Raw genomic sequence first — 24,186 nt, forward strand, 5'->3', positions numbered from 1 at the left:
GATTGTCAAATGTGCCGCAAGGGTTTTTGTTTTCTGTCAAAAATTTGTGCACTACACAATCAGCTTGGATTCTATTAAAATTCTTCTGCCTTTTGCATCTTCATGGTTCTGTGAATTTGGATTTTCAGCATTGACAGAAATCAAGTCCAAAAAACGGGAAAGACTTTTAAAAGTTGTCGATGAAATGCGAACTTTTCTGGTGACTTTGGAACCTCGTAATGATTTAAATTGTTCAAGAAAACTGGCTCAGCCATCTCATTGAATAAATTTTGTAAATAAATAATATGTTTTGTTTTTATTATAACATATAACTTTTACATTTTTTATATTCAGGTGTGCCGCAAATAACTGCAGAAATGTTTAGTGTGTCGTCAACCAAAAAAGGTTGAGAAACACTGCCATATCTACTCAACTGACAAGGTGAGTGCAAGGTCGATGAGTCTCATATTTGATTGAAACTTTGTATAGTTATAGATCTCGTTCTCCTGTTAACATGTATACCCCATTATAGGCGCAGATACTCAATAGTTTTTAAGATATTTATAATTAAAGGTTTTCATTACTATGAATATACAGGGTGAACATTATAAAGTGTTACAGACGAATATCTCCAAAAATATTGATTATACACAAAAATGTTTCAAATGGAAGTTGTTCAGCATCGAGGGGGACATCATGTGGTGGGGCTTTTATTTTCACCGGTGGACACTCCAAGGTGAGGTGAATGTCAACTTTCTTTTTAACTTCCCGATTTTATAGGGAAGTTATTGTAATGAACCCGAAAATCGAAAATCGATTTTTTAGCAGATCTTCACGTTTCATGGTCATTGCAGTCATTTTAGACTATTTTCAGCAAAATGTTCGTATGTGTGTGTGTTTGTGTGTGTGTGTGTGTGTGTGTGTGTGTGTGCGCGTATGGCCGTTTCTATGTAATCAAATTTTTCGTTAACGTTTTCAGAAAAAGTAACAACGCGATCAGGATGATGAATGATGCAATCGATGTGCCCCGCTGTAACTTAGAGCTGATTAGATTTTGGTCCATTTTGGTCAAGTAGTTTTTTAGTTTTTTTAGTTTTTTCGAAAGAAGTTCATTCAACAGTGCAATTTATACGAGAGAACGGAAAGTTTCCACCGAAGAAACAAACGTAATTACCCAAAAAAATTTAAAAAAAGAAATTTTTTAAAAATTCTTTTTTGTACCTTACGATGATGTTTCCGCTTACAATAATCGAAAATTATCCCAATGCAAGAGTGAGTTAATCATCTCTACTCGCGAGAATACATTTTCAAAGAATATCGATGAAAGTACAAAAAAAAATTTATATTACAATCTTTAAAAAAACAATCAGTTCAAAACGAATTATTAACTGAGATTAAATTGAAAATTAATATAAACTATATGATAATTATTAATAACATTGATGTTGAAAACGGATTGATTAATGGAGCACACATGCGGAATATTAAAATTTATTACTTTTCAAGAAAATACTAAAATTCCGTCTATATTGTGGTTAGGTTTTCAATTGGCCAGAGTAGGAGTGAAAGTAAGAACTCGTTATCGTGATTATATGAAAAATGCACAAATATTGATCAAAATTTTACACCAATAATAAAAATATCGAATCAAGTAAATATGTAGAGTGAGGAAAAATATCAAATCACACGTAGTCAATTTCCAGTGGTTCCTGCTGAAGCGATTACGATTCATAAAAGTCAGGGACAAACATACGAGAAAGTATGTTTGGATTTTAAAAAATCAGAAAGGCGAACTTTACAAATATTGTATGTAGCACTGAGCAGAGTTTCAAAATTGAGCGCAGTTTATATATTTTGGGACAATTTAAATTAACAGTATCGAAGAAAACCAAGATCACTACTGCAAACCCGGATAATGAGGAGTTGTATCGTTTGCGAAAAACTAATTAAGACAATTTATTTTGCAACATTAGTATGCTATAACAAGGAACCAAGCGAGCAACGAGCATACGATGTTGGTTTAATGTGACGCCATATAGCAAACATTTTGATAAGTAGAAAACTATTGAATTTCCCTGAAAACGTATAATCTTCTTAAAACGTACACTTAATAATGATAATAATATACTGCAACTAACGAATCGGGAAGTTCTTTGTGTGGCTCGTGGAGAGTCACACACCAAATAAAAAAAAAACATTAATAGCTATAGGTACTACTAGCCATGCGTACCACTAACCCTTTCGCAAGAGCAGTCCTATCCGCGAGCGAGCAAAGCGAGCGAGCAAAAACAACCCTACTCGCGAGCGAGCGAAGCGAGCGAGCAACAATAACCCTCTAGTTTTAAATGGAATGTCCTATTTTTTATACCATGGATCAATAGAGTATCAAATTCTGAGTATAAAAGTGTTGACCTTCATCAACACCACCTATATAACAAAGCCAAACAGCTCCGAAAAAATCAGCCTGTGACGTCATACACAAGAGGCCTAGCATCAGCACCACCTGGTGGTGTCCAGCTTCGTGCTGTCACTTTTGATTTGTTATACGTATACATATTTTACGGCTATTCGCGTATTACGTGTGGTTGGAACGACATTTCGTGATATTTATAGTCGTTTCAATCGTAAATAGTTATATTATTAGCTAAAAATGGTTAATAAGTGTTGTGTACCCAAGTGTAGTGGAAAATTATCTGCCGATGATAAGTCAAAATTACATGTTTTTAAATTTCCGCGCGACGAAAAGGTTAAGCAGAAATGGGTAAACGCTATCCATCGGAAAGATTTCTGTGTCTCGGAGGATTCCGTAATTTGTCATCGACACTTCGCGGAATCGGACATTGAATATACTACAACGGCAGTGGACTGGAAGACTGGAAGAATAATAACAGCTACTCTGGGCAAGCCTCGAGTAAAGAGTGGTGCAGTACCCTGCATCTTTCCAGATTTTGCCCCGTATTTAAGCAAACGAAGAAATCACAGGGAATCCCCATCTGAGAAGAAGACCAGACGAGAAGCTGTAGCCATCCAAAATGCATTGGTTGAAAGTGAAAAAACTGCTGCAGAACACACAAAACGTTTTTTTTCAAAACTTTTGAAGAACTATGCCAAGCAGCCAAATTGGTGAGTATTAATGAAAATTGGACGCTTATGATAAAAAAAGAACATGTTGTTTATCTTTATTTAAATGTAGAAAAAAATCAACATGATATAATGTACATTTTGATCGACTCTAACTTAAAAGTATCTATTTTTGTGAAGGGCTCGGAAATATCAGTCAAAGACATTCCAAAATTTGTAAATAGTGTGATGGATATTGAAAAAATAATAAATGTTATAGAGCATGTCAATATAGGTGATGAAAATGTCATAGTAGATATAGTATTAAATTTATTGAAGTCACTTAAAGTAAAAAATGAAGAAAATAATAAGATTTTATCATTCTGCAGATCGCAAATTGAACTTTGTACACAATCTAAAGAACGACATCGTTTTCAACCTGAAACAATGGTAATTTCGTCAATGCTTTTTTTTATATCTCCACATGCATACAGATTCTTAAGAATGACAGGAATTATTATTTTACCTCATCCAAATACTGTAAAAAACCTTTGCTCCAATATTAATTCAAGTATGATGCCAAATGACAGTAATTTTTTAGCATACATTAGAGAGAAAAAAGCATCCTTAGAACCTCATCAGTGCTTTGTATCATTAATGTTAGACGAAATTCACATAAAACCTTACATGGATTACAAAGGAGGAAATTTAGTTGGTACAGCGTATGACAGCATTGATGTTGCTACAACAGCCCATGTATTTATGATACAAAGCCTGTGGTGTGATTTTAAAGATGTTGTTTACATTTTACCAGTTAATAAAATGAATGCTAATGATTTGTTTGCTATTCTCAAGAAGATTTTATTAGGTTTGGAAACTATAGGTTTTAAAGTTATCGTCATTGTTACTGATAATAATTCCATTAATAGAAAAACAGTTTCATATTTTGCAAATCCTCCTCAAGCCAGCATTGTTTATCCAAATCCTTCAGAAAACAATCGACCATTATTTTTCATAAATAATTATTAATAATATTATTATATTATTATTTTATTTTAATTATTATTTATTATTTTATTTTAATTATTATTTATTATTTTATTTTAATTATTATTTATTATTATTATTATATATTATTATTTATTATTATTATTATTATTATTAATCATTTTTCAACAGTTTATTCATTTTTACTTTTGTCACGTTACAGATGAGATTCATGCGGACTAGTTGGAATGTCGAGCTGTGTCGGTGTTTGCAAGAATAAAAAATATTACAATTAATATGTTAAACAATAATGTCATTCAAACTGTACTCTGTAATATTATATGTATAATGTAAATTACGTCCAGCTGTATGAACCCCATTTAGGGGTCCGGGTAAGCTTAAATAAAAAGAAAATGTTCATTTGTGTTCTTTTTTTTGTGTATTGATTGAAAAATATCCAGCTGATGGTTTAAGAATATTAAAAAATATTATTCTAAATGATTATTGTCAATATTATTCTAAACAATTACTGCAATGTTACTAATAATAATACAGCTGCAAATTTTTAAAATAAAAATGTTAAAAGGAGAAATAGGAAATTAACTACTGTAAGCGAAAAATTCTGTGAAAACGTGGAAAGGTTCTGTGAAAACAAAAATTTATGTTCTACATGTTCATGTCCAATTATGTCATATTCTATTTTATATTAAAATGTTATGTTAAAATTTATCTTAAAAAGACCTCCTTGCCTGTGTTAGCATTGTTTCGTATAGTAGAAATATAGGTTTATAGTTTTTCTTGTGTACTTCTTGCGTGATATTTATATGTAATATATATCATAATTTTATTAAAAAGCAGATGATTTGTATTATTTTTTGTGATAGTTAGAAAGGATTGAATATTTTATTTTTTTTATGTTATTATAAACTAAATGAAATTATTGCTTATAAATATGTATATTATTTGAGTGAATTTTACTATTCCGAGTAAATCGTGAACGTCGCGCCTCTTAGCGATGACGTCACAGCGAAGCTGTTTGGCTTTGTTATATAGGTGGTGTTGCCTTCATATGTCGTGAACCTAATAGTTGACAAGATATTATCCAAAGAGGAAAGAAAATTGTTTCGATGATATCTCGTTAACTATTAGATTTAAGACATATGGAGGTCAATATATTTTTACTATTTTTATTATAAAAATAGCAAGATTAAGTTTATTTATATTTTTTGCGAATTTTACTATAATATACATATAATGGAGTCAAAAAATATATTCAATAAATTCCCATGAAACACCTTTACAATTTCAATAATTGTCAAATAAAAAAATCTAAACTGGGTCATTCCCAGATAGCACAAAGACGTATTAAAGACGTCCCGAATGTCCTACGAAGTCTCCTTAACATCTTGTGTTAGAAAACGGACATCTTAAAGACATCTTTAAGACGTCTGTTTGATGTCTAAAACACATTCAGGAGACGTTCGTAGGAGATTCGGGAGGTCTTTAAGACGTCCCTAAGAAGTCTTAAAGATCCATAAATGTAACTTAAATTATATGTATATGTATATAAAAGAAGGGAAGCGTAAAAATAGATTTCGACAAAAACAAGTTTAAAGTTAAATCTAGCTTTATCAGAAGAGAACATGTGGAATTGACATAAAAAGTGTAATAAAAATAACAATTGCAATTAAAGTCACTACAAAAATTGAAGTGGAAATTGATGAGTTGAAATTGAAATTGAAATTGAAAGTGAAGTTGAAATTGAAGAGTTGAAAGTGAAATTGAAATTAAGATTGAAATTGAAAGTGAAGTTGAAATTAAAATTGAAATTAAAATTAAAATTGAAATTGAAAGTGAAGTTGAAATTGTAGTTCAATTGAAAGTTTAATTTGAAGTTGAAGTTGAAATGGAAGAGTTGTAATTGAAGTTGAAATTGAAAAATTGAAATTGTAGTTGAAATGGAAGTTGAAGTTGAAATTTAAATTGAAATTAAAGTTGAAATTGAAAAATTAAAATTTTAGTTGAAATTGAAGTTGAAATTGAAGAGTTAAAATTGAAGTTGAAATTGTAGTTGAAATGGAAGTTGGAGTTGAAATTAAAATTGAAATTAAAGAGTTTAAATTGAAATTGAAATTGAAGAGTTGAAAGTGAAATTAAAATTAAGATTGAAATTGAAGTTGAAATTGAAGAGTTGAAAGTGAAATTAAAATTAAGATTGAAATTGAAAGTGAAGTTGAAATTAAAATTAAAATTAAAATTAAAATTGAAATTGAAAGTGAAGTTGAAATTGTAGTTCAATTGAAAGTTTAATTTGAAGTTGAAGTTGAAATGGAAGAGTTGTAATTGAAGTTGAAATTGAAAAATTGAAATGGAAGTTGAAGTTGAAATTTAAATTGAAAGTGAAGTTGAAATTGAAGAGTTGAAATTGAAATTGAAATTAAAATTGAAATTAAAAGTGAAGTTGAAATTGAAATGGAAGAGTTGAAATTGAAATTAAAATTGAAATTAAAAGTGAAGTTGAAATTGAAATGGAAGAGTTGAAATTGAAAAGTTAAAATTGAAGTTGAAATGGATGAGTTCAAATTGTAGTTGAAGTTGAAATTAAAGTTGAAATTGAAAAATTAAAATTTTAGTTGAAATTGAAGAGTTAAAATTGAAGTTGAAATTGTAGTTGAAATGGAAGTTGGAGTTGAAATTAAAATTGAAATTAAAGAGTTGAAATTGAAATTGAAATTGAAAGTGAAGTTGAAATTGAAGAGCTGTAATTGAAGAGTTGAAATTAAAATTAAAATTGAAGTTGAAATGGAAGAGTTGAAATTGAAATTGAAGGAAAAACACTAACTCCAACAAATAATACCAATCCTAGTACTTCTAGATTATGGCTATATATAAAAACTACACTGTTTATGGTCTTAAAGACGTCTTCTTAGGACGTAAGACTTTCAGACTCGAAATATACGTAAAATGGACGTCTTTAAAACGTCATGTGCTATCTGGGTTTGACCGCTCGTGGTAGGTTTACCGTTAAACCGTGCGCATGAAGCTTCCGAAAGAATAATACGTCCAACCGAAAATATTGAGCGAGTAAACCAGCGTCAATTAACGGGGTATTACCGTGCTTGAACGAAGCAAATAACGTCCACTATCCGAGCACAATCCGAAAGTTGATTTCGATGGACCATCATCGGTCTCTCGTTTCCCGGTTGATTATTACAAGTTCGGTCGGTCCGAGAACCGGAAAAATTGAGTCCCCGCGGCACTGGGTAGTTCCCAGTGATTTCGTTAATATAATGAAACTGCGGTGCTGTATCCGCGAATTGGACGGGCCGGATATCACGTCGATAACACGTGAAAGAGCGTGCCGACGCGCGGCAGATATTTCCCGTGTAATATCGCGATTTTTCGTCGCTGTGCGACGGCAGTAACGTCGGGAACGTTCAACGAGAACTATTCCAGATATTCGCGGCCGTGAAACGCGGAGTCATAAAATAAATAATTCCCCGTGTCGCCGCATTCAAGACCGTTTCGATTTATTTGGACGTTACCGTGATCGAATGTTTCGCGATAGAACATTGACACGGACGTCTCCGGGTTGCGTGTGGGCGCCCGTCTGTATACTTTTATTGATTCCGAGGCCGGCTCTCTCTCTGGGCGTTTGTGCGACTACTACCAGGGAAAACGGACTCCCTCTCTGTCTCTCTCATTTTCTCTTTATACGCTGTCTCTCTGTCTCTCCGTTTCCCGGGTAGTCGTGGTAACGCCATTCGATAAAGGAAACTTATGCCGGGGATTTCAAAGACAAGTACTTTTCCGGCCGCACGCACACGCGGGACATCATAATTCCTCGGCTGTAGCACGGCCGAACCGCGCACAACCTGCACCGTTGAAACGCGCATAAAGTATTAGGACAGTTCCCCTATTCCATCAACCACGTTCCCGTCGCGTCGTCCCGCCGCGTCGTGTTGTGCGTAACGCCGCTTTTCATCGGAGAACACAGGCAAGTCACCGCGAATTCCAGCTGCGACGCGAGACAACCGTTTTCACGCTATCTTGCGCGGCAACGGATTCGCAGAAACGTTAAGCGGAGTTTAAGTTTCGGACCCACGAGTAGACGGCACCTTTCGGACCTTTTTTTACCACGCTTATATTAGCTTGCCGAATTGTTGTTGTCGTCGTTGTCGTTGTATGCGTCAAATCTTGTAATCGAATTTAAAATCACTTTCCGATGAGCTAGAGACTTGAAACTTCAAATCCTAACAGCTCCCTGATTTCGCATCAGGTGCGTCTGTGCTCTCATCCAACCTCCCACCAGCTCCCCAGTTTTGCATTGGGTTCGTCCGCGCTGTTCTACAACCTCCTAGCAGCTCCGAGGTTTTGCATCGGGTTCGTTCGCGATATTCCAATCGTCCAAACAGTGATTTATCCAACCTATAGTGTCTCCCCAATTTTGCATTGGGATCGTCCACAAAAATTATACTATCCCAGCTGCTCCCTGATTACGCATCAGGTTTATCCGCATCCTGACAGCTCCCTGATCTGTGCTCTCATCTAACCTCGCAGCGGCTCCTCAGTTTTGCATTGGGTTCGTCCGCGCTGTTCTGAAACCTCCTAGCAGCTCCCAGGTTTCACATCGGGTTAGTTCGCGATATTCCAATCGTCCAAACAGAGATTTACCCAGCCTAACGGCTCCCCAATTTTGCATTGGGTCCGTCCACAAAACCTATACTATCCTCGCTGATTACGCATCAGGTTCGCCGGCATCCTAACAGCTCTCTGATTTCCCATCAGGTTCGTCTGTGCTCTCATCCAACCTCCCAGGGGCTGCCCAATTTCGCATTGGGTTTGTCCGCGCTGTTCTACAACCTCATAGCAGCTCCCCGGTTTCGCAACGGGTTCGTCTTCACGTCGCTCTTAGTGACTCCCTGATTACGCATCAGGTTCGTCTGCGTTTAACTCCATTCCTAGACGCTCCCTGACTTCGCGTCAGGTACGTCCTAGCTATCTATAATCCTAGCGGCTCCCCAATTTCGCATTGGGTTCGTCCGGGTACCTTAACTAACAGATTGACACCATATTCCCAGGGTAACAACCCTTCGCTGGACACTTGTGCTGCTCGCGGCCCCGGGCGCGTAACAATACGAATTACATAATGTATCCCGTCAAACCAGTGGCGCACCCAGGGGGGTGGGGGCCAGGGGGCCAAGTCCCCTCCCAAGAAAAAATGTTTAGCTTCCAAAATTAAAATCGCGGAATAGCTCTTGACAGATATGTTGGCTAACAAAAACAAGGTCATCACGCAAAACCTAGGGCTGGGTTCATCTCGCCCCCCCCCCCGAGATTGCATCCTGGGTGCGCTACTGCTTCGAACCATACAGCTTTTCTAGAAAAAGTTTGTTCATACAATGCATACTTTGGAAGTTATTGAGGCTGAACAAGTTGCGTGGACCACCCTGTACACCCGATACATTTTGTACCCGGTACGGTTAGTGTTAAAAAGTCATCGGGTTAACAAAAGGAGCGAACAACCAGAAAAATAGCGTTCTCCCGCGGCAAACGGATTGTTTTCCTGGCGCATACGAGAGTTTCCAAATCAAAAATGAATTCCTCGGTATCCAGCTGGGGTCGGTGAACAGATCGCCCGCCTTCTTTCCCGTTCTTTATTCCGGGGCCATGGGAATTTAGCGGGGCTGGCGGGGTGACAGGAATTAATAAGAGGTTCTCACCGGGGGATGGGGGGTCTATGTTCTACCATGGGGTACAAATGAATTGTCATGAATATGTAAATTGAATTTCGAGCTGGTCGCCATGCCGCGCCGGGCCGCCCGCCGAGCCGAGCGAGTTGCGCGAGATGCTGAAAAGGGATAACGCCGGAGAACGGGCGTCACCGGCACGGCGCTCTGTGTTTGTACCGATGCTATTCAATTTGGTTCGCGTCACCTCGCTCACATTTCCGATGAATTTTTTCGCTTTTTCTTCCGCCCGCCTCGTACACGCAGAAAATTATTACCATACGCCCCATCCCCCCTACCCCGCCGCTGTCCAATGTATAAAATCCTCCTATGAAATCAACGTGATCACGCGTGCATTTATTCGGCCTGTGAAACTGCTCGGACTAACCGTTGCTCGCCTTTTCTTAGAAATTAACATGTCACGACTATCATTGCGAGATTCTACACCAGGCCTGGCCAACCTGCGGCCCGCCACGTTAAACTGTGCGACTCGCCGGGCGATTTTATATTTCTATTGAAACTTTTGTTTCTCGTTGTATGTCTACAAAAATATTAAGTAAATAAAGTGTCATTGTTATAATATAATGCGCGAGTGCGACTACCAACTCCAGCTCTATGTATATTTGACATCTTTGATACTTTGATATAATTGAGTTACGGTGCAACAATGAAATGAAACAAATTTTTGCGTCCACATCAAAAATTAATTTTTACAATACTTATACAGGGTGGTCTTTTTATCTGAAGACATTGAAATATCTCGAGCACTATATGCATCGGATCAAAATAAATGGGCAATGAAAGTTGTTCGTCGCGAAGGGGTACATCCAATGATACCAAACTGGACCCCCACCGCCACCCCCTGGGGTGGAGATGGGAGAAGATAAAAAACTTAAATGGGAACCCCAATTTTTCATTGCAGATTTGGATTCTCCAGAAAAAAATACACAAATTTGATCTAGGAGTTTTTGCATTTTGGTTCACAGATGGCGCTGTAATGGACAAAAATCGAAATGGAAAAAGTCGTTGAAAATTGGGCATATCTCGAGAAATACACATCAGATCAAAAAAATAAAAGTAGACGTATTTGATATTTTTAAAAATGCTATTCAATAACACCATAATCGACCCCCCAACCTCACCTCCTGCGGGTGGAAGAGGGAATTATTTCAAAATCTTCAATGGGAAACCCTTTTTTATAGCAAATCTTGGTTCTCCATTGATTTGATATTATTGGTGTAATTTCTTTCACAGATGTCGCTGCAAGCGAAAGCAGTTGGAAAAATTCATTGGTTTGTTTATCAATCCTCAGGAGGTGGGGGTGGTGGGTCAATTATGGTGTTATTGAATAGCATTTTTAAAAATATCAAATACGTCTACTTTTATTTTTCTGATCTGGTGTGTATTTCTCGAGATATGCCCAATTTTCAACGACTTTTCCCATTTTGATTTTTGTCCATTACAGCGCCATCTGTGAACCAAAATGCAAAAACTCCTAGGTAAAATTTATGTATTTTTTCCCGGGGAATTCAAATCTGCAATGAAAAATGGGGGTTCCTATTTAAGTTTTTTATCTTCTCCCACCCCCACCCCCAGGAGATGGCGGTGGGGGGGGTCCAGTTTGGTATCATTGGATGTACCCCTTCGCGACGAACAACTTTCATTGCCCATTTGTTTTGATCCGATGCATATAGTTCTCGAGATATTTCAATGTCTTCAGATAAAAAGACCACCCTGTATATTACATCCGAGAGATATTCCAACCTAAGATATTTTGCACATATGTTTCCACATATGTTTGTGAACAATTTTTTTCGAAGATGAAATTTAAAAAGAGTTCATCACGTGCTTCATTAACCGATGCCAATTTAGAAAACCAGCTAACAAAAAATGTGCAACGTCGAACATAAATATAGATTTACAAAAATTAAGTGAAAGAAAGGATAAACAAATATCTCATCAATTAAAACTCGAGAGTTAATTATATTGAATCATAGTGTATAACAATAAAGTTTTATTCATTTTGTATGTACAATGTACAATTGTATTATGTACAAAGAACGATTTCCAAATAGGATTTGTCCTTCTAGAGAAATGTTCCATTATCTTACAAAATCATTGCTTTTACGTGGTAAATTTCCTGATGGGAAACATCCTAGTCGCAGTAGACCCGTCACAGATGAACACAATGCAATATTAGTGCTAAGTTATTTTGAAGCCAATCCGCACGCGTATCTTCAACAAGTTGCAAAAGTATTGAACATGTCGGTCACAAGTATTAATAAAATTACGAAAAGATACGAATATCATCCATTTAAAATAACATTTGTTCAAGAACTGCGTGTTACTGATGGACAGCGGTGATTAGAATTTTTGGCGTGGCTGCTCTTTACTTTACCGGACTCAAAATATGTGCCTTTCTCCTATAAATTATGATGTTTGGTGTGTAAACCAGTAGATTTGAACCCGGGGCGGCTGCAGATCGAAGTGTCGATCCTGTAGGATCAATGGTTCAGGAGTTATGCTTGCTTAAAGTTGTGCATTTTTCAGTGTTTTTGAGAGGTAAGGGAGCCGCCATATTGGTTTGTAGTGTCCCTGAACGCACAGCTTTTTTTAAATTTGTTTTTTAATATTGCATTGTCATCCAGTTCTGAACTATGTTTAAATTTTCAAGTCTCTAGCTCTCATCGGGAAGTGATTTAAAATTCGATTACAAGTTTTCACACATACAACGACAACAACACCTCGGCAAGCTAATATAAGCGTGGTAATATTTTCTTTCAAGGTCATCTGAAAGTCATCGTATAGCAGGTCGTTGAATTCGTTTCGACGTCGCCTACAATATTACGAAGTTAAAAATACCCAGTTCCATTAAAAGATATGACACCGACCTTGATTTTTTTGTTGAAAATCGACTTTTTCTTTTATTTAAAAAATTGCAATTTCTTGTCGGTTAAATACTGATTAACTTTGGTACGAAACACATGTCTGTCCGACCACCCGGAGAGGTTGAAAAATCGTGGGGACTAATTTGCGCCGCACCCTGTATAGCCTGCTTATTTGTATACACCAATAACAATTAAATTGTGTACATTGATTATTATGAATTTGGCTACAGCAAGGATCATGTGCGAACGTATTATCTCCTATCGTTGTGGTTTATATCCAGTCACGCCTCTAGCGTAAACAAGAACTCTTATCACAACCGCATTTATGCACCTTTCAGTTATACAAACCGACAACAGTTCACCCTTAAACATAGTGGTTAGATCGAATTCAATTGTCCGTGCTTCATGAATTAATCACAAAGCGTAATCGAACAGCAGCGAATGCACTGAAAATTGAGCCGCTCATTTGCCAAACTGTTTAACTCCGGGAAAACTGAAGAAGATTGATCGAAATTACCACTACATTCTGCTGTCTCGAGGGCTTCAAACTATCCTCTTCGCGATACAGATCGCGAAGTATCAGAATTTCGAAGATCCAAGCGAGTCGTTCAAGGGTCTTCAGAGATCCCTGAGGAACCGAAGAGGTTCTTCGAGTTCCCCGAACACCATGAAGCTCCTTGAAGGACCCACAACAGTCTCCGGAGACACCTGAGAGTCTCTGGAAAGGACATGGGAGATCTCCATGGTCCTTGGAGATTCCTCAACATCTCTAGACGGTCTCGAAGGGACTAAGAACGGTTCTTATGGTGGTGTTCGTGCTTTTCGAAGGAGGAGAGTACAAAATCCTTATTCACCGAGTGTTCCCCTCGAAACAGCGAAGCTCAACAAATTATTTTATCCGCCAGCAGATCCCATTTGCTATTAATTTCACGAGAAGCGCGTTGTAAAGCGAGCTTCCCGCGAATTCCCGGCCGTTTCGCTCCCGGTCGTGTTTCTTTTTTCCAAAAATCCCTGAAACGTTACATTATGTAGCTTCCAGCGGCGCGTTGTAATGAAGAGCGGTAAAGCAAAACGAACAAAACGGCGCGGCAGGGCTGGAATTATGCAACTTTGCGAAGTTTGGCTTCTTTTAAAACGATCCGAGCAAGCTGCCGGCTCGTATCCGGCTTCAATCTTGCTAGGCGAGTATCCGCCGCGGCAGCTCGACAGCTCCTAAACGTCCGGTCCGTGTACACAAGTATGTATTTGCTTTATTGCAGCCTTACAGATAAGAAATGTCACTTTGTTTACATTAACCTAACTTTACAGATCTATCTTACGTCACACATTTTCGGTGCATAGCTTCTCTCGCTCTTTTTCTAAGGCCTTCACCGTGCTCTAAAAGCTTATCCACATGGGCCCCATGGGCGAGGAATTGGGATACGCCCAATCAGCGCGTTCCCTCACTTAGGGCAGGAACTACCAGCATGCTCGTCAGCTGTAGGGCCTGGATGCAGACAACTGGTGGTGCCGAGCGTCCTTCCTCGCTCTACCGGACTCAGCAGGTCGGTACTCGAGCTGTTGGGACCAGGCTTGCCATATGCGAGTCTCGCCAGGCCTTTTACCCTTCCGCCCCTCGTCCAGCTTGGCTTCTGAATCCGCCCCACTCTTCCCACTAACACTGACGCGTACCGCTAACGTAGCTTGCTCCACGCACTGATGCCAAGGCTGTGGTACTGTGGTACTAAACCATACCCCCACCAAAGCCTACTATTGCCCCTACGTTGTTTTCCAACGCGCCCGCGCGCTACACTCACCAGCGTACCTCTACTGTATCCATAGAGGTACGCTGGTGAGTGTAGCGCGCGGGCGTGTTGGAAAGGATACGTAAGCAGTGTCGCCAGATGAGGGGAGTCACGGTGAAATGATGTACCCCCTCTCTGATGACCAGGGTAATATGTGACACGTTGCGCGTGCGCGACGGGGATTTAGTGGGGCGAATGGAAGACACGTTGCGCATGCGCGATGGGGACGCAACAATGACATGACATTTCGCAGGTTTTAGGTTATTGCTGCGTAAAATTCACCCATTTACTTATTTCACATTCTATGTAATTATTGATCCCTTTATGTCTATGTTGTTAGTTGTATTTCTTTAAAATGTAACGTTACAAATAAAACATAATTTGTCAATTTATCGTTTAGGAGAAAAATGAGTGAATTTATTATCCCAGTCTCTTTTATGCAACTATTTTTGAGGAGCGTATGAGGGTTAACACAGTGTTAAAATATATTATGATTTATTGATTTTACTGAAATATAACTCAGTACTACATACATACAGATTTCAAGATTTTTTCAATTGTACATATAGTAAGCATTCATACTTCGCTTCACGACTGAAACTCCCACATGTTACAATTAATTTTATTTATAATAAAGAATATTTACAGTCTCTATTTAGAACGACCCACATGATTCATATGTACATAATAGGTACGATACGATACGCGGCAATAACCTAAAACCTGCGAAATGTCAGTCGTTGTTGCTTCTGCATCGCGCACGCGCAACGTATCACATATTACTCTGGTCATCAGAGTGGGGGTACCTTGTATTCCCCTCGAGTGACGGTTCGGTCACTTTCTGGCGACACTGTACGTAAGGGCAATAGTAGGCTATGGTGAGGGTATGGTTTAGTACCACAGTACCACAGCCTTGGCATCACTGGCTCCACGCGGTACGCGTCAGTGTTAGTGGGAAGAGTGGGGCGGGCTCAGCGGCTAAGCTTGGCGAGGGGCGCAGCGGTAAGGGGCCTGGTTGGGACCAGGGTTGCCATATGCGAGTCTCGTCAGGCCCCTTACCCTTCCGCCCCTCGTCCAGCTTGGCTTCTGAATCCGCCCCACTCTTCCCACTAATACTGATGCGTACCGCTTGTACTTACCTTGCTCCACGTGGTACGCGTCAGTGTTAGTGGGAAGAGTGGAGCGGACTCAACAGACAAGTTGGGTGAGGGGCGGAAGGGTAAGGAGCCTGACGAGACTAGAATATGATAACCCTGGTGGGGACTTATAGTATGTTTACCTCCTAACTCGTAAAGTCCAAACAAAGACCCAAAGTTAAAAACTGTGTTCCTTCCATTTCCCTCTACAACTTTTCGTTGACTGGACTATAGGGCCGCCACGGGGAGCGAGACGCGCGGCCGAGTCGAGGGGGCGTAGCCTTCGAAATTCGGCCGCCGCGAGTAAGTAAATCCGAGCGCCGCGCCGTTCTAGGCTTCCATACTTGCCCCCACAAAGATCGCATCCTCTCGCATCACCTTCCAGCCGGTATTTGCTCCAATATTCTGTATCTCAGCATCTTACCCGCGCTATGAGCTTTCGACTGACCCCTCACCCTTCTTACTTAAATATTCCGGTAGCTGTGCTACTCTTATGTACTGTCCAGTGAAAGAGTGTAAACAAGCGGGACGGGAGCGGGCCAAGAAGGGCATTGCGGACGCTGCTCCGCCCGATCCCCACTTTTGGACTCACGCGTAGCTCCCTCCGTTCATAGGCGTAGGAACAGAAATTGCTACTACCCCGACGGCACAGTCTGCTCGAGCCCACCGCCGGACCCAGCTAGCCGAGCCCCAGCTCGACACGTTACGGGCTAACGCAATGCTTGGCTCAGCTTTGAGACCAAATCAGGACGATTTAGCCTGGCCCCTGTGCACAAAAGGGCGCGATTTTCACCTGCCGGGGGCTCGAGCCCAGAGCCTGACGGCCGGGCTGGGATTCAGTCTGTTTTTGAGAGGGCAGCACGGTATCACACTAATGTGGCCAATCAGTGCTTCGATTGGGCCCAACTTTTCTCGCGCATGCGCGACACAGGGCGGGTTGCATCAATGTGGCAGTACTTTGCAAATGCGTAGCAGTCTCCCTTGTTACCGACAAAAGTATAATAAGTTAATAAATAAGACCTTTGAGGGCGATTGCTGCCTAGATTGACCTTTATCTGGCGTTTTTGACTACTGAAAAACCCGTGTTTGTATTATCACGCAATGAGAACGCGAATCCCGCACCCTTGCAATCTTGCAAATCGGCTGAATCCTAGCCCGGCCGGCAGGACCTGGGCTTAGAGCCCTCGGCAGGTGAAAATCGCGCCCTTTTGTTCACAGGTGCCAGGCTGAAACCGAGCCGGTGTGCCGTCGGGGTATGCATTTCTACTATGATATGTAATTTGTAAATAACTAATAACGCGCGCGCTATTTTATTCCGCGGCCAGTTATTCGTCGGTCACAAATAAATACTTATTTACTCATTATACCTTATCCAAAAATAAAAAGAACTTTTAAATAATAGATTTTAAGGCTTAAAATTGAGGTAGATATCAATTTCAAGAAAAAAAAAAATGTCGGAAACTGGACTCGAACCAGCAACCTACCGATTACTAGCATTTCTCGCCACGCCCACGGCTACTCATCTTCTTGTTAACCTTTTAATGCGAACTCCTTAAAACGCGCGCGTATAAACCGATTTTCAAATACAATTTTCTCGGAAAATCTTGAGAAGCGCGCGCTACTGCTTCGCTAAATTACATTTGGATACGTCATCTTCAAATACTGCAAGTTTCAGGAAAATCCGGATCCCGACTTCCTCGGCCTCTCCTTGTCAGAACCATGGTTGCCATATTCTACGGGAACCAGACCCACTCTTCCCACTAACACTGACACGTACCGCGTGGAGCAAGCTAAGTTAGCGGTACGCGTCAGTGTTAGTGGGAAGAGTGGGGATGGCTCAGCGGCGCAGATGGGCGAGGGGCGCAGCGGTATGGGGCCTGGTTCCCGGGGAATATGGCAACCATGGTCAGAACATGGACCTACAGGACTGAGCATTAGCCTGCGGGGGTGCAAGAAAAGACGGAAGGGGTATCATTACGGACCACATATGGTGCGCTCTATAGGCGACTCTAAATACTAGTGTAGCGTCTGTAGCACGTAAGCGTACGCTGAAGTTGGTGAACCGTCGTGGCTTTGTGTTTACACATTAATTTATAAAAATGCCATCGTGTATTGTGAAAGGTTGCTCAAATAGAACATCTCGCCCATGTTATCGTCAAGAAGAATTGGAAGAAACAATAAAAATTACTTTCCATGTGTAAGTAACAATAATAAAATAGTGAAACTTGTGAAACTTTTATTGCATGTCTCATTAATCTACGTAAAGAAGGATTATTGTATAATTTAATTTTCAGATGTCCCAAATGTCCTATGAAACGCCAATTGTGGCTGGGCTCCAAAATACAATTTTACCAACACGTCCGATTGTATGTTTGGTTCATTTTAGGCACGAAGATATAGATAAAACATCTTCAGTATATGTCAAATTGAAGAAGCATGCTGTACCGTATGTATGTAACATTTTATGAACTCTTTATATTATGCCATGCGTTTTTGGAGTCAAATAACAACATTGTTAGAAGATACTCTTATGTTTTCACTACAAGTTCCCAAAAACTCATTTTCATCGGTTTGCTTGTTCATAGGTCACTAAAGAATACAGCATATTTAAGACATTACGACTAAACAAAGACATTTCAACCGAGGAGCCTTCAACTTCTGAGATTATAAAGGAAGAAAATATTAATGTATGCGAAGACATTTCAACCGAGGAGCCTTCAACTTCTGTATGTTTAGATAGCTATAACATAAGACTTTTACTTTACATACTCATTTGAAATAACAAACTCATTTTGTGATAATATTATTATTTTAGACGAGTTCTGCAGTAATAATACTACAAACTGGTGATTCAGTTGGATTTACTGAATCAATGAGCGTTACAGGAAGAAAGAGAAAACATTTAGTAGACACTGGTTCACATAAAGTTAGTGAAAAAGTATTAACAATTGCATCCGAATCCAAAAATGAACATGTAAGTTTTTACTATCTAATATATACTGTTTAAAATGAAAAGTTATGTGGCGTCATGTAATATGGTAAAGAAATGTTTATTTATAAAAAGTAAAAATGACTTTCAATATCAAAATTTCATTACAATCGGTAAGGTGTACCCTAATGTGATCATTTATTAACTAGTAGTATTATATTGCAGATGGGTGCATTATTGCAAACGTCAAATAAATCGGCTGAAGCAAAAGTGTCTGTGGCAGACAAACATACGTGTATATCTCCGGAAAAATTGTTTCATTCCCCAAGAAAGGAAATGTTACGGAAGCATATATCTAACTTAAAAAGAAAACACCAATTGGAATTGGCAAACTTAAACGCCAAAATTAATAGAAGAAACCAAAAAATTACGAATCTGCAAACAGTTTTGCAGACATTACAAACGAAAAATAGTAATGATCAGTATGTGTTATACGACCATAGGATACACCTAATCAAGTGTATAATCAATAATTACGTTAAGGTCAGGTACAACTATATCTGTAAGCAGAAAAACAATGTTGCTAATAGCAAACGAAATTATTTTAATAAATTAATATTGTTTTCTGGCCATTAAGTACATCGTATTGATCCTTTACATATTTCTTATAAAATCACTGATAATTTTTCAAAACATTTATATATCCTTTATGATAAGACATACGTAAATAGAAATAACATTATTACGCATGTCACAATTGACTTACAATTAGAATCACCTTAAAATATGCGGTGAATATACGTGATTCATTTGTACATTTTAAATGTTCCCGCTACTTTATATGTATAGATGGCAACACTTGTGGTCCGTAATTTCATGCGACCATCCCTCCCCGCTCGCTTGGTGCCCCCTCTCGCCTAAAACCCTACCTTATGCTCAGTCCTGTAGGTCCATGGGTCAGAACGGGTACAAGCGGGCATATGTTCTATTTGCAGAAATAAGTGAATCGAATGATTCAGCCCGTATTTTTACCGTTCTCCCTCGATCCTGTGGCGTTTCGTTAACTTGACGCGGGGAACGGTTAGCGCAGAGTGAGGGCTGGTGCGGCGAATGGAAAATACTTAAACTTTTTGCAAATTCGATTGCGTCCGGCTTGCGAATAATAAAACGAAACTATATCGTCGATATCCTCGCCACCGACCCGGGGCCCCTCGTTTCCATAGCACGGCGAGAAAATCCAGGCAATAGAGTGGATGTTACGCCATAACAAAAACTAAACGAATACTCGAACCTCTTGTTGCGTCCAATCGGGGCGAGATCGGGTAACGCGCGTCCTCTGACAACTTTCGGTATAATCCGCGCGCCGCTGTTGCAAAAATATGAATTTTTCTAGAGATCCCCCTATCACGAGGACGCGTAGGACGCGCAACGTTCTCCGATCCCACTCGAGGGCATTCCGTTGAAATATTTCTCATCGAGCGGTCCTACATTGTTTTCCCCCCGTTTCAATCTACCTACGCTCCCCTTCCCCCGAGCCCCGCCGCGAAAATCCGCGAACGAAAATCATCCACGGTGGTGTCCCAGCGTCGCGTCGCGTCGTTTGGATCAATGGTCCTTCACGTTCGCGTCCCCTGTGCGCTCGTTTTCTTATTCCCGAACGGGACAGGACAATATTTTACGCTTCCACTATTGTGTCGATCACACAGCGCTTCGAAAAAGTATTCGAGCATTTCCGATTCTCGGGAAATTGTTGATATTTAAGCCGTGATGAACTCGTAAAACGAATAGCGCAACGATAAACCTGGCTCGAAGCTTTCGCGATTTATCCTTTATTTTATTTTCAAATGGTTTTCTGATAGGGAGGTGGGAGACTTTTTCTTAAAAATTTTAAGGGACTGCCGTAACGGATGGGACGTAGTCGAAGGGACCATTAATTTTAACTCATCAGCAGCAGCTTTAAGTAACCAGCAACACAATTAGCTCGTAACATAAATATTGTTGCATATCGGTAACATGTTCAAATTTTAAGAATTACCATATGATTTGCCATAAATTCGAGTAACATTGCCCAATAATAAGTAACCAGCAACACAATTAGCTCGTAACATAAATATTGTTGCACATTGGAACCATGTTCCGGTATAGCCGGATAAGGTAGTCAAAAATGCCCTTGCCATTCGATGGGACACCAAGAAAAAACATACTGTGCAGAGTTTCACAACCCTGGGGTAAAATATAAAACCCAGTTTTTGGCCTATTTTCCCTAGTTAGTGATGTTTAGAAATTCTGAAAAAAATCTGACACTCGTCAAGAACCCAATTACATACTTTGCAATTGGTTTCAGATTTTTAAACTGAAATACCTGCTTGTAAAAAATCAAAAACCTCAAAAAAATCGAAAAAATGCAGGTTTCACATGGAAGTTCTAGAGTGACAACATTTATATTTTTACAGTAGCTATATATTGTTGTAGGTATTGTCCATGAATTTTTTAAGATTTTTCGGTTTGGTGCGCCGTTGTTAAAAGAAATGAAAACCGATTTTTTCGACGTTTTTTCCGCGAAGAACTCCATAAATTCGAGTAACATTGCCCAATAATAAGTAACCAGCAACACAATTAGCTGGTAACATAAATATTGTTGCTTATTGGTAACATGTTCAAATTTTAAGAATTGCCGCATGATTTTCCAAAAATGTGAGCAGCATTGTCCAATACGATTGATGGAGCCATTTTTCGACATTCCGATGAAGAAAGAAATTACTAACTAATAAGAAGAAAGACAACTAACGATGAGAAACATTGATGAACTTTTATAATTTTACTCTCCTAGGAGAAAGGATCGGTAAAGCGAGTCGCCGCGCCGGGTTACGGATAAATAGAAACTTTGCCTCGCCGGCGAAAAATTGTTGACTTTCAAATTAGAGCCGGAGCCCGATGCGATTATTTGATCCCCGGACGGAATCCCGTGGAATTAGGTACGATCCGTATCCGGCCGGGGGTGTTTGCCCGATAAAAAGCTGTTTGCTAATCGTTATCGGGGAAAAATAACTTGCGAGCCCACGTTGCCTATCGATTCACCGGGGCATCCTTCGACGTGTCCGCCCGTCCGTCCAAGTATTATTTAGTGCGCGTCAGAGGAGATATTTGCTCCATCCATCACCGACCGGGACCATCGCTGCCGGTCATCGAGCTAGATTATCACGGTGAATATACTGATACAAGCCTCCGCAATGCTTCCCGGTCCGATGTCTCGTGCCCAAACCTAATTTCTAGCAATCGACAGTCTAATTATCGATCTCCTCCGTTCACCGGACACAGGGATAACCCGCAGAATTGTGACAACTGTTGAGAAAATGATCCGGAAAACATTTGGGGCCGATTGGATCATGGGAAACCGGCGCGCAACGAATTTGAAAATTTTTTTTTTAATCTTGACGCATAAATATACGTTGGAATATATCGTTGAATTTGTCTCTTAAATAAGCAGGTGTTAATAGAAAAAACATCCGTGACCTTGAACACTTGAAAAAATGACCTTGAAAAAATTTTTTTTCTCTGATGCTATCCTCCTTACATACTACAACTTTTGTTTGAAGAGTTTTTTCATATATACATAACTAACAGGGATATTAGCGGGCGTAGTTTGCATTATTCGAAAGCATAGAACTGCCGAATATTACTAATTACGCCTCGTAAACGAAAAAATAGGATTTTTGAAGCAGATAGCGCCCTAGATCGATCTTTTGTCACGCGTTTTTGACTAATGAAAAAACCCCGTGTTTGTATTATCGAGAAATGGGAAGGCGAATCCCGCACCCTTGCAATCCTGGAGAAACGAGTCTACTCCCTTAAATAAATTCAGTATCCTTAATATCCCTGTTCGTTATGTATATATGAAAAAACTCTTCAAACAAAAGTTGCAGTATGTAAGGAGGTGAATTTTCAAGGTCATTTTTTCAAGTTTTCAAGGTCTTTTCTATACCTGGTGAAATTTTTTGCTAAAATTTGTACTGCTAGACCTTTTTTAATATGCTCAATAGGTTGAAAATAATATAACAGCAGCTTTAAATTCTTCTAATGTTCCTATTGTTTTAAATTACACCTGTCCATTTTCACCATAAATGCATAAAATACGCTGTCTAGTTATATTTCACCAGAGCATGTAACTGGCTGTGGTACTGAGTTTAAATACTTTTTAAAACGTTTCATTGATATTATACGATCCCGTCGCTGTTACCGTTAGAGCTAATAATAAATTTTCTATCCATGGTCTTTAAAAAATTATGAAATAATCTTTGACAGTTACCGCGTTTAACTGCGAATTCTCAACGCAGAAGAACGTTCTCCACTGGAGGGAAAGAAAAAAACCCCGCCAGAAAATATTAAACTTCCTCCGGCTATCCGGAAAGAGAGGAGCAATTTTCTCCCCGGAAAATGGTATCTACAAAATGTTAACACAATTCTGATGAAATTTGATTATTTCCGTCGTTGCCGAGAGCGACGGACGTTCAGAAAGCGGCATGAATTCGATAACGCCGAAAAAATCGCGTTTTTTTCACAAACGAACAGCTATGAATGAACACTTGAGCTGCGTGTCTGAGGAAATTATTGTTCGCGGATCATTATTTTACAACGAAGCTGTGTCATCCCTTAACCCTTTGCACTCCGAATTATTTTTCGATTTTGTTGCCGACAGCTCCCTACTACATACATACAGGGTGTCCCACTGTATCGAGAACGGCAGAATATCTCGGAAGACAATGTCGTTATCAAAAAAGTGTTCCTACAAAAGTTGTTTGGTATTACGGGCTACGTTACGTGGTATTAATTGTTTTGTTGTGGGTAGAGTGGTGGAGGACATTTCAAGGTCACCTTGATTTTTTAAAATGGAATACTATATTTTTTTCTTTAGAAAATAATAGCGGGTAGTGAGACGAATCCAAAGATGTGCTAATTTTTTTTTTTGCTAATTAAAAAAAAAAATTTTTTTTGCTATTTTAAAAAAAAAATTTTTTTTATTTTATTTTTTTGTGCTTTTTCGCGACTGCAATCTGTTTTTCAAACAGATCCCCACAAACCTATCGCAGTAATTTAATACCGACGTATTCGACGCCACTTAGCAGCGGCTGCTGGCTGTTGGCCGACGACCGATCTAGGATGTAAACACAAGCTTTTTTCACCTTCATCAAAATCAGAATAACATCATGTAGCACATCTTTGGATTCATCTCACTACCCGCTATTATTTTCTAAAGAAAAAAATATAGTATTCCATTTTAAAAAATCAAGGTGACCTTGAAATGTCCTCCACCACTCCACCCACAACAAAACAATTAATACCACGTAACGTAGCCCGTAATACCAAACAACTTTTGTAGGAACACTTTTTTGATAACGACACTGTCTTCCGAGATATTCTGCCGTTCTCGATACAGTGGGACACCCTGTATATCTAAAAGACGAAGAGAAGTTCCGGTAATTGTTTAGAAAGAGGGTCTCCTCTCAGATTTTCATCATCTTGAAATATGTTGTCAAGGTCATCATTCTGAACAACTTTTTCCTATACATGCTACCGCCGCTCGATTTTAATTTTCGAGATATTCGCAAAGAACTATCGCTAATACTGTATTGAATTTTTCGTATTCCTGCACGCTTTGCAGCAACGTAAGCCTGTCCCGGCGCGGCGTTTGTTTAC

The 24,186-nt window shown here is 39.3% G+C and overlaps 2 protein-coding genes across 3 annotated transcripts in view; one reads left to right on the plus strand and one right to left on the minus strand.

The window, feature by feature from the left end:
• Kon (chondroitin sulfate proteoglycan 4-like protein) overlaps positions 1–24,186 on the minus strand; it is a 322,078-nt gene that overhangs the window by 112,266 nt on the left and 185,626 nt on the right. The gene's annotated exons all lie outside the window — the stretch shown is intronic.
• On the plus strand, positions 16,775–19,128 carry LOC143218162 (uncharacterized). The gene is made up of 5 exons (XM_076443196.1): positions 16,775–17,760; positions 17,858–18,013; positions 18,149–18,289; positions 18,379–18,537; positions 18,718–19,128. The coding sequence occupies exons 1-5, from the start codon at positions 17,710–17,712 to the stop codon at positions 19,126–19,128; spliced, it is 918 nt and encodes a 305-aa protein (XP_076299311.1). The 5' UTR covers positions 16,775–17,709.

The sequence above is a fragment of the Lasioglossum baleicum genome, chromosome 18, assembly GCF_051020765.1.
Source record: "Lasioglossum baleicum chromosome 18, iyLasBale1, whole genome shotgun sequence".
NCBI lineage: Eukaryota > Metazoa > Arthropoda > Insecta > Hymenoptera > Halictidae > Lasioglossum > Lasioglossum baleicum.

Bases quoted from the DNA above. Each gene is read 5' to 3' on its own strand.
- LOC143218162 (XM_076443196.1), top strand. From the start codon at position 17,710: ATGTTATCGTCAAGAAGAATTGGAAGAAACAATAAAAATTACTTTCCA. The intron at 17,761-17,857 runs GTAAGTAACAAT...TTTAATTTTCAG, and splicing joins ATAAAAATTACTTTCCATGT to ATGTCCCAAATGTCCTATGA. The intron at 18,290-18,378 runs GTATGTTTAGAT...TTATTATTTTAG, and splicing joins CCGAGGAGCCTTCAACTTCT to ACGAGTTCTGCAGTAATAAT.